General features: G+C 34.2%; 1 protein-coding gene across 1 annotated transcript in view; it reads right to left on the bottom strand.

Annotated features, from left to right (window-relative positions):
* The window catches only part of Spink5 (serine peptidase inhibitor, Kazal type 5), a 59,116-nt gene extending 49,190 nt beyond the window's left edge, over window positions 1-9,926 (bottom strand). Inside the window, exons 1-4 of the mRNA XM_028777198.1 lie at window positions 9,807-9,926; window positions 8,714-8,739; window positions 4,642-4,769; window positions 2,897-2,975 (exon numbers count right to left, since the gene is read on the bottom strand). Coding sequence (XP_028633031.1) covers window positions 2,897-2,975; window positions 4,642-4,769; window positions 8,714-8,739; window positions 9,807-9,861 — 288 coding nt within the window. The 5' untranslated portion in view covers window positions 9,862-9,926. The remainder of the gene's footprint in view (window positions 1-2,896; window positions 2,976-4,641; window positions 4,770-8,713; window positions 8,740-9,806) is intronic.
* Between the last annotated feature and the right edge of the window lie 1,239 nt (window positions 9,927-11,165).

Raw genomic sequence — 11,165 nt, 5'->3', positions numbered from 1 at the left:
CTCTCTCTCTCTCTCTCTCTCTCTCTCTCTCTCTCTCTCTCTCTCTCCATTTGTCTTAATCTGTATGTATCTGTGTATCTTTGTGTGATGGAAGTAGAAAGATGTGAGAGACAATAAAGACAACCTAAAGGATGGACAAGGAAAGTGCAAACAGGTAAAACAATGATCCATATTTAGAATAAAGACATGATAATGGTTTGTGTGACATAAAGGTAGAAAGTGAAGGTTCAGAGTGAAGGACTATTAGGGAAACGATAAAAAGGGACAGAGTAAAATGGTGTATATGCTTGAAAATAGATCATTTGGTAACTTATAGTTTCTAGAAAAATAAGAATTAATAAAATTGTCAGAAAACAAGATAATAAATAAGAGTAGAGATAAGATATGAATGTCATGGAAGGCATAAACAATAGAGAACGTGAATGAAGAGTCTATATTTCTAGTGTGAATGCTAGAAGAGATAAAAAACAATAAAACTATAAATGAACGTAACTGTACAAAATTATGTTATAAATATAATTAAGGCATATCAAATCTATATGCTAATACAAATGAAAAATAAAATGGATGTGCAACTACAAAAATATCAAGTGCTAATAATGATACAATAAACATGTGACTCCATAAACAAACATAATTCTAATTGATATATTTATCAGTGAGAGAGAACAGGCACACATGTGATGGTAACTGCCTTAGATCTATTTTGACTATGTATCTATTCATCTATTTCTTTATTGTTCTCTCTCTCTCTCTCTCTCTCTCTCTCTCTCTCTCTCTCTCTCTCTGTGTGTGTGTGTGTGTGTGTGAATGCAACTACACATGTGAGGGGCAGATCACATTTCATGAGCTATTTTAGGTCACAGTCCTTCCAAAAATATTTCTTTTACATTTTATGTTTTTGTCTGGCATTTCTATTACACACCTCATGTCCCAGAAAAGCTGCAAGTCTCCCTATTTTCTAAGCAGTTTCTCCATGTTTCCATTAATTTTATTCCTTTATCATTCAAGAATAAATTTGCTTTTGTTATATTCTACTTGTATTTTTAGGTGAGTCCACAAAAAAGTTTTTATTTTAAAAAATAATATTTTTTGTGAAACTGGGCTTGCTTCTTTTTCTTTCCTTTAAAGTTTTATCATAATTATTTCAACATTTTGTATACAGTTTGAACAACTGTTTCAACTACAGTTGCCAAATTTATTCTCCCCTATATTGTACATTTGCTCCACTTTCTCTTACTTTAGTTGCATTACATTTTTGAAATCTTGCTTCATATGATGTGTAGCGGCTGATAAGCATGCTTTGAAGACAGGGATAGATGTTATTTGTAAGCCTAATCATTAAGCTAAAAGAATTAACATTAGCAGACACAATCCCATCATTTTATATCTTAAAATATCTACTTAAAACAGTCAGAGCATGGACAGGGTGGAGGAATAAAATATGGAGTGTAAAGAAATATATATAAATAAATAATTTTAAAAAGATTTCTACTTAAAATTTAGCAAATTTCATTTTACAGATGGAAACACACAAGAAGTAGTAGTCCTTAAATAGATTTGCTAAGATTGGGGTGCGTTATATGAATATATTTTGCTCATTTTTTCTCATTTACTTGTGTCTTACATTTTTGAATAGTGTTGGTGACATTGGAGTTTTAATTAAGGAGATAAAAAGAAGAGAGGAGAGGATGTTGCATAATGGCCTTGTCTCAGAAGAGAAACTTGGATTTCAGTGTAACAACCAGAACTTTTCAGTCCTCTTATCTTAGAAAATAGTTCTTTTAATTAAAGACAAAACATGTGCAGGTATTGACTGGCTGAGAATCTGACTTGGTATTGTTTTAAAGTGAGACTGACTGAGACCAGGAGAAGAATTTAGTCAACTATGTTTATGGTGGAGGCTGTTTCTCAGACATTCCTGAGCTGCACTAGCAAGGAAGATGGTAGCTGGGCTAGACTATCTATGATACGAGTAATTAGGGTGTGTCTACCTTGACTGATCATTTTAATTATATGTCAGGGCCAAAGGAGGAGGAAGAGAAGGAAGAAATTAAAGAAAAAGCAACATCGGAACTTGGAGGTGATGTGGTTGTCAGGTTAGCTGTTAACTAAAATTGTGAGATTTGGTAAGCCAGACGTTTCCATCAATATGGAATGCCTTTATTTTATTTTTATAACATTTTTAAGTTTTATTTTTGGACTTTTTGTATAATAAACTGCACTGCTCCAGTGAAATGGTTATGTGATGCTCCTTATCTATCCAGTGATTTTTCTCCCCTTTTATTTTATGATTTTTTTTCTTTTACCCACTGGACACTGAACTCTTACAAAATATTAACTTTAATCTGAACCTACAAAATAGATATAAATGAATTAAGAAAACTCTCTAAGTGTTATACAAGAGAAATAGGAAGAAAAAAATTCAGGAAAATAAAAGATAAAGAGAGACAGATTCAATTCTGTTGACACATGTTAAACACTGTGGCTAGCTTTTAAAATTTTAGTTGATAAAATAATGACACCCAGAGATACACAGATTGTTCAGATTACACAGACAATAAGAGTTCTGAAATGTATTATTATCTCTATTGTCTAAGAATGGTTCTTACAGGAACTAGACTGACAGGAGGTAAGAGAAATATTCCGGGAAAGCTCATACCATCTGGCTTGCTCCACCTCTCAACACCTGACAATGTTTTCAGAGTCGGGTCATGGGTTGGGCCTATGGACAAGCTGTACCAGATACTTAGCCCACCCTTGGACTAAGCCACATTCCCTCCCTTCTAAGTGGCTGGCTTCACAACAGGTAATTAAGAAACAAACAGATAATTCTAAATAGAGTCCAGCATCATCTCAGTAGCAAACATGATTGGTTGACTCCAGATAGTCTCACCTTTGCTGGGGCAGTTGCCCTGGTGGCTCTTGACAAAAACCTCACACTCGTCATGTTCTTGGTAGTTGCTCTTTGTTTTCTGGGCAAAAGAAAGGAATAAAAACTTAGATGGTATTACTCATCTTGAATGTTTTCTTGAGCCTAGTGTGATATGTCAGCGTGAAAATGGGTCCTTTATTGCATGAGAAATTCTGAAATTTCCACAGTACTGGGAAGAATGCCTCAAATATGGAGTAGAAAAGGCAAGATACTTGGTGTTTAACCACACACCTGACCTCTAATACTTCCTATAGCAAGATGACTATCTTGCTACTCTAAACACTGTGTCACTATTTGCAACATTTGAAAGACTATTTACACTGAATTACACAGTCCATTCTCGTTGGGAAGGCAACTCTCTAGCAGTTTATAGTACTTTCTTCCCAGTTAAGCCAACTACTTTATTAGACAAGTTTAAAAAAAATAGTTTAACAAGCAACACAATTAATATACTGCCTTGTAAGTCTTAAGCATATAATTCTTATTTAAAATTATTTATCAGTAATATTATTCTACTCATAGATTTGGCTTCACGTATATAACAAAAGGGGTGAAAATAGTTGATCGTTCTCATGTAGCTTTTAAATGAATGAGAAAATGTTATTGTACATGCATGGCCTCCCCTCCCCTTGAATTATGTCCTGTCATTTTTCTTTATCCCTCAGTCTCTTCAGTAGAAGTAAAACATACTTTCTGTGCTTTTTTATTAGTATTATTGAATATGTCACATTAAATCCTTGACTTATACCATCATGACTTTTGAAAAAACAGTTATAGAATTCCTGCCTTAAATGGATAAATACAGCATTGTCTTGATAGCACTGGTGAATCTTGACAATATTCAGAAATTGAAGATGAGATCCCAGTTAAAAAAACACATTAAAGGCCTGCTCCCGTATGTCAGTCAAACAGTCCTTGCTTAGCATTCAGGAAGCCCTAGGTTCAATCCCTAATAGCAGGAAAAATAGCCAAGAAGAGTCTTAAAAAGGATTGTGATACTCTGGTTTGAGAATTTAGAATTGATAACTCAAACCTTCTACTCCCTTCTGCTTGTCATTGAAGAGAAATATATCAAGTTAAGAAACATTGGATAAATGCTGAAGCATTGAGTAACATCCTGGTAAATTTCCAGTATACTTATTCTTTCTGAGCACGGCAGTGAAAGCTACTGTCAGATCTTTTGTCCATCGCACCCTTGTGTAATCCTAACAAACTCTCCCTTGGCACCCCAAGTAGTCTAAGTGCATTCTGCATAAATCTCTCTGCTGGCTGGCAACCACCAGGCATGTCTGGTTTCTTCTTAGAGAATCTTCTTAGCCTCTCAGAAATAGCAGAATCAAGTCTTAACATGTCTAAGGAATCTGACTCTAAGTTCTTTTTATCTTAGAAGCAGGAAGCTTAAAGTGGAACCACATTCTGAGAAGACTACAGAAAGTGCTGGTTAAGATCTTAACACAGAGCTCCCTGAAAAGTCCTTTGAAATCCCATTGAGTGATTATTAAAATCATTCTATGTGGGTGGCAATTATCAAGTTTTACATTATGGGAGGTACCACAATGGCCTCCTCAGAAAGTGTATTTACTCCATCAGGTTTGGAAAAATATTGAGTTGAAAGAGAAATTAAAAACAGGTCACCATGATCTCATTGCTTCAGAGACTAGTTAGCCGTTAATTTGAATGTGTGGAAGGAAACAGATTTTACTCACAGTGTTTTTTTGCACAAGATGCATTCACTTTGGAAAATGATGTCATTGAGATGTTGAGAAGAACTGTTGCCTTGGGAACACGACAGCTTACCATTTTTAATCAGTGCTTGAAATTTCGTGCATGGGTCCTGGAAGAAATATAATTATATCATCGAAGCATTACAAACAACTTTGTTTAATAGAAAAAGAAGCTATTAAGTCAGTTCAAACAATGCAAAAATAATGACTGGCTTGTATGTTAGAAACAGGAAGCTCACCTAATATGCATTTATCTGATAGAAAGGTATGGAAACAAAAGTTGCTTGATGATCTTCCATGGTGTTACCAGTGACCTCAAAGAATTTATGACGTTTTATAAATACTCAATAAGTAAAACTGTTTTATTATTCTTGTTATAGTGACAACATATATAGCAGCAATAACAACAATAATAATAAGTTAAACTGGTACGTTAAATACTAGCACATAGTAAAACAATAGTAATAGCTAACTGGAATTGGAGAGGATAGCTTAAGTACAGAGAGTAGGTGTATGAGCCCTGGACACTGCCAGAGGGCCCTGCTATATACCCTGAAATGTGTACTTGTTTTCACAGAGCAATATTAGCAGCTATTAAATATTTACAAAAAGCTCTTAAATACTTGAAAAACAAGTTTCTATAATGATTCATTCTCTGGACAAGGTCTAGATCCTTTGACACATCATTTGCTTTAGATCAGGGACTGACTTACTTCAGAGCAAACGTAGCTGAAGATTTAGGGCTCTTTTCCCAAAGGCTTAGAACAGGCCAAGGCACGATAAATTTCAGTGTAACCTTTGGTGTACTACTATTATCTATGCAACATCTTCAAAGACATATTATGATCCTCCTGATTTGGACTTCCTTCTAGTAAATGCCAATGATCCTTCTTTATCAATTTTACAAAAGAGTGTGAAGAGAATTTTAAATATTAAAATCAACAGGAAAGGATGGAGGAACAGTTTCGCCAGTGAGAAGAATCTGTGTTTCCATTCCTATCCTCAACATGATTTATAGACAACCTGTTCTCTTTGCCATTCTGCCTTTCCTAGGGCTGAAGTTCACCTTAAAGTCAACAGTGCATCTGTACAGTAGAAGTGAACAGTGATTCTAAATGCTATCTTTACTATCAATTGAGAAAGTTTTCTAGGCCCTAGATCAACTCTGCCAAATTTGATGTTTATACTTTCTTTTGATTTTACCAAAAAAACCCTATTTTTGATTAAAAGATAAGTAATAAATATTTTGTTCAAACTATCAAATGCACCTCTTTCAAGGAATTGACTATAGGAGTCTACAGACTCAAAATAGCTGCATTCTGTCAACAATCATTCACTGTGAGGTTACTGTTAAATTCAATACCATGAGTTAGTAAACTAGTGGAAGAATGACCGTCAGAGTAGCTCAAAGGGACAAATGAGTTTCATTGTATCTAAGCTACCTTCTTAAATAAGTTTGGAAGTTGAAACGACTTACAGAATGATTAGTGAATAGTATCAGGGACCATACTATTGCTGGGAAATTTTACTAAGAGTGAATTTCTAAAAGGTCTTTGATTGTCATCACTGCTCAGTGATTTTCCCTTAGAGAGAAGCAGCAATTTATCAGCTGGTCGTCTCTAGATCTGGTGCCTGGTTCTTTGATGATTTTTTTTCCAGTTTAGAAACTTATTTCCTAGGTTGACAAATGTAAATGGTTCCAAAGGGCTTTAAAAATCTTCTAACAGAAAGGCAACATAGTCTAGTATTTTGCAATAAAATCATAACCACTGTGAGATAGATATTAGACAACATGCTTAGACATAAAAAATCATGATAATACCAGAATGAAACTAAATACTTTTAATAGTTAAATCATAAAAGAACAACATCAATCCAGAGCAGTTTTGACTGGACTCCGTAATGTCACAGTTGAACTCCACAATGTCACAAGTAGATGTACTTCCTTAAAATATTCAGTTTAAAAAAAATGCACGAGTGGTTTAGAGAGTAAGGTAAAAAACTTGCTCACAGTATTCAGTATGCTCAGACACGGGTCACTGGTGTTTTTATTTTTTTTATTTTTATTTTTTTTCGTGGTTTAAATAACCAAGTATAGTTTCCTGAGATGCAGTAGAAAAACACAGATCGAAATTACTATATGTGTTTTTCTCTTTGGGGAAAATCTAGTGACCCTGAAATGATTAAACTATAGGAGGCACACTCAGAAGCACAAGTAGACTGAGTTGTCATCCCTCAGAGACATGAGGGATGACTGTCTGCAACATGCCTCCAAACCCTCAACTCGCTCTTGTTTCTCCAAGGTTGCTCTTCCTGCTTAGTGTTCATCTCAGAGAACACTGGATTCATCTCAGATCAAGTGCCCCTTGACTCCCCTAGATGATGTCCTGTTCTTATCTTTTGTCTATCCATATCACTTGCAATCCAGTCCACTGGGAGCTGGCGTTGCTCCCATTTTTGTATTAGAGTACTAACAATACCAAAATTTGGGCTTTATAATGACCATTCTCTACTGACAAATTTCAGCCCATATGTAAAATCCTTTCTGGTGACAGTAGTGCTAGTCTATGGTGTTCAGAGTTGTGTTTAAAATATTCAGCTAGGTAGACATGAAGCTTTTGGGGGACAATACCCAAAGAGTATTTTGGAAACTTTTTCAGAATGATAACTGTTTTCTTGTGGGCATCTGCCTTTCATGACAATATAACAAAGTATCTAAACCTGTATTTTTCAAGAAAACTTTCAGTGTAATAAAATTTATTAATATGAAAGAAATTCAGTGCAATGATCTGAGATTTCAACATGTATCCAGTTCTTTAAAACTCAAACTCTACCATATTTTCTTAAATTCTCATTTATTACTCAAAATTGGGTAAAATAATAGAGGCTATAATTAAATACTCTGGAATATATAGCAATGCTTTTTTTTTTAAAAAAAGTATTCCACTAAGATATATTAAAATATTTAATCATCTTTTAAAGAATTTTGGTATAAAGAAAAAGCTGCTTCATTTCTTTATTTATTTAACCTTCATGGCCTTTGAGAGATGTAGCATATTTTGCTACACATGGAGCATTGCTTTAAATGATAATCAATGGCATGATAGAATTCTGTGGACAAAAATAAAATATGCATTTGACAAAGACACATGCTTTTAAATTATATTTCAAATAAATATAAAATGTATTTCTATACAAAATGATTCTTTTATTTTCTCAATCCCAGGCCTATCACAGCTGGCTGGATACCTTCCAGCATCTAGGGCTCTGCCCTCATATTAGCTTCTACATGGGCTGCTGTGAGCTGCAAAAATCTCTCTTTGGTTTTGATTCTTCTTCCCATGCTGTCTCTGTGTGTTTAATCCATTTAGAAATGGAGACAACCTTTAGGTCCTGGAATATTTTGCTTCCTAGTATTATTATTAAATGTACCACATATGAATTCCATTGTTTAGTGCCACAAAAACTAACTTTTCAGAGAGGCATGAGTTTGATATCTTTTGTTTACTTTAGAATGTTGTGGCACTTCAAAATCAAATTAGAAATATACCAGCCATTAAATAAATATTTATTTAATTGTATGTGTGTATATGTAGACACATATGTTCACATGTGTGTGTGTGAGATGTACTGTCTACAGACACATCTTTCTTTGCATAATAATTATCCTAAATATGTGTTGTATCTTGACTTTTTCATCTGTTGAGTGAAACAATAGTAATTATTTTACTTGATTTTTTTTCTATGCTTAGTTATGGTGTTTTAAAACATCATTTTAGCATGGTGGATTGTCTCTTGCAAAGATCTTATATCAATAATATATTGAGAGGAAGAGAGAGAAACAGAGAAAGACACATAAAAAGAGACAGAGACAGAAAGAGACATAGAGATAAATACTCATGTTTGATCTATAAAGACTTGTTTCTCTGTTTTTAACAGAAGCTATTAGTGCCTGCCAGTATGCTGTCTATGTAATTCACATGAAGGTGCTGGTCACAAATCAGTTTTCTTTAGGAAACTTGGAATGAATTCAATGAGAAGAAGCAGGACTGACCTGATTTTCTTTCCCACTGGCAGCATCTGGGACAAAAATGCAGAAACCAAAGTTAAGAGAATGTAAACTATATAATAAATTAGACATATGATTCATGTAATGGAGTGATCTTATTGCGTTACTGGCAGTGTATTCTAAAACCACGAATTATCTTTAATATATTAAGATTTATGGTGGCCAATCAAATGAGCACAGTGTACTAGGACAGTCACAAAAGCTCAATCACTTAGGAAGGTTCATCTGATTTGGAAAATAATACTATAGTATAATCCTACTGCTACCAGATCATCTACATCCCCAAAAACTCATTGCATGGCAAAACATGTCATTCTCCCTTGAAAGACGATATCATAGTGTGAAATATTTCATACTAAATTGAATATAACTTAAAATACCCAGGTAGTATGAAGTTGAAGACATCATGTGAGTATAATGATTTCAATAGCTTTGTACCATGGTTCTGTGTTTTAAAATGCACTTGTCAGAGAAAGATAAATCTATGTAGCCCATGTCACCCTAACAATCAAACATAAACTTAGAAAACTGATTTTCCAGCTCTCAAAAACATACTTCATCTTCAGCTCCAACATTTCTGATTCATTTTTAAGATATTTTACAAATTTGTATATTTAAGATTTTTAAGATAAACATAAGGTAATATTGTCTTAAAACAGGAACAGTCAATATAATTTATTTTTATATTTTACTAATTCATTTTTTGTATTCATTTATACATGTATTATCAAAGTACTTGTATTATTTAATGCATGTCAGTTTTAAGTGTCTCATATCTAAAAGTAGTAAAAACTGGATGCTTAGTGAAGGGCAAATACAGAATAATCTATTGGCTTTTCAGAATTAGTATAAAATTGTTAGGAGTGCCTCTCAGAGATAAAAGTTCAATTGTTCTCAAACCCCTTTCTGTTTTTAAAGATGGTTCAAGATTTTAAAACACACACACACACACACACACACACACACACACACACACACACACACCACACATTTTCTAAGTGGAGTTGAAGAAGAAAAGTCCCTTCCCCAGGCTCTGAGCTGTTTGGTAAGAAACTTCAATCGTATGCAAATTGCTCACCTTGTGTGAGATAAAATGCCAGGGTCAGAAGCATTGGCACCGTGGCTGTCTTCATGTTGAAGATGATGTAAGTCGGTTACAGGACTGCTCTGTGCATTGCTCGGCTGGTGCTCTAAGACTGAACTCATGAGATGCAGCTTACATTTATACATACTGGTGACACACAGAACCAGTTGTTCAGGCTCATGCTAGACTCCTTAGCAGACACTAGTTTAGTTTCCATCTTGTGAGATCCTGCCAAGGTGTCAGATTTATGCAGATAATGTCTATTCCTAAAAGTGTAATATATTTTTATAATACCCATCCTCAAAAGGCTAGAGAAAGAACACTATCTAAAGTTGATCATTTCTAATCCTATGTGACTTCCCCTGTGATACCATGCATGCTACCTCCTAGGCATATATGCCTTTCTCTAATTGACCTCTCTTCATAAATGAGAGGAGGAAGGGAAAAGCAGACAGATTGGATGTCCTACTCATCAGGAAAAAAAAAGTGAAGATTTCAACATCTGGGAAAAGTTGTGTATAATGAGAGAACTGATTATATCTACAGAAGTTCTGAAGTGTGTGATTTAATTGCCACACAGCAACTACAAAGTTGGCATCCTTTTCAGTACACAGGTAAGAGCAGAAACTTTGTGAAAATATGTCTTATATATAACTACTTTTAAACCTTCTCTTAGGGCCGCTGAAGTAGTCCAGTGATGAAGCACTTGCCTAACATGTGAGAGATGCTGACCTTCTTCCCTACCTAGAAGCATAGAAATAAATCAATCAAAAGAATCTGTTACCCTAACCAAATACCACACTCTTCCTAAACATTAGAGATTCAAGATTGAACTTTCTATAACCCATGATATCCAAATTACACTCTATGTTAAATAAATTGATTCTTTTATTACTTGGCCTTCCTTCAACAAAATTATAGTAAGTAAGTAAGTAACTAAAGATTACAAATATATGAGTACAACCTTTTCTAGTAATGTTTCTTTGTTTCATTCTACAAGAAGTACATTATGGATACCAGTACTCCTTCCAGTGTTGGCTTAGGTCTCTCAGCTAAAGGACATTAAAGAAAGTAACTGAATCCAGAACCAAGTAGTTTGAGTTCAGTAATTCTCAGAGTCCCTACATATACAGAGAAAAAAATGTCCTGAAACCAAAGACCTTTTTATAATCTCCACACTATTGAAATAAAAAAGTCAGATTTTTCTCCCTTTTATTTTTTCTCATGAAATAATTTATCAGTTACAAAACAACCTTTGACTACTAATTTTGTAATAACTTTATCACAATTCCATTGTTCAGTAAAATAGTTTGGAGGGCAAAGTCTATGCATTACTGTCATAGGTTAGAAAAC

Source organism: Grammomys surdaster, unplaced genomic scaffold (genome assembly GCF_004785775.1).
Source record: "Grammomys surdaster isolate TR1022 unplaced genomic scaffold, NIH_TR_1.0 278, whole genome shotgun sequence".
NCBI classification, from domain to species: domain Eukaryota; kingdom Metazoa; phylum Chordata; class Mammalia; order Rodentia; family Muridae; genus Grammomys; species Grammomys surdaster.
Note: the sequence above shows the minus strand (reverse complement) of the source record. Positions and strands in the feature narration are given on the sequence as shown.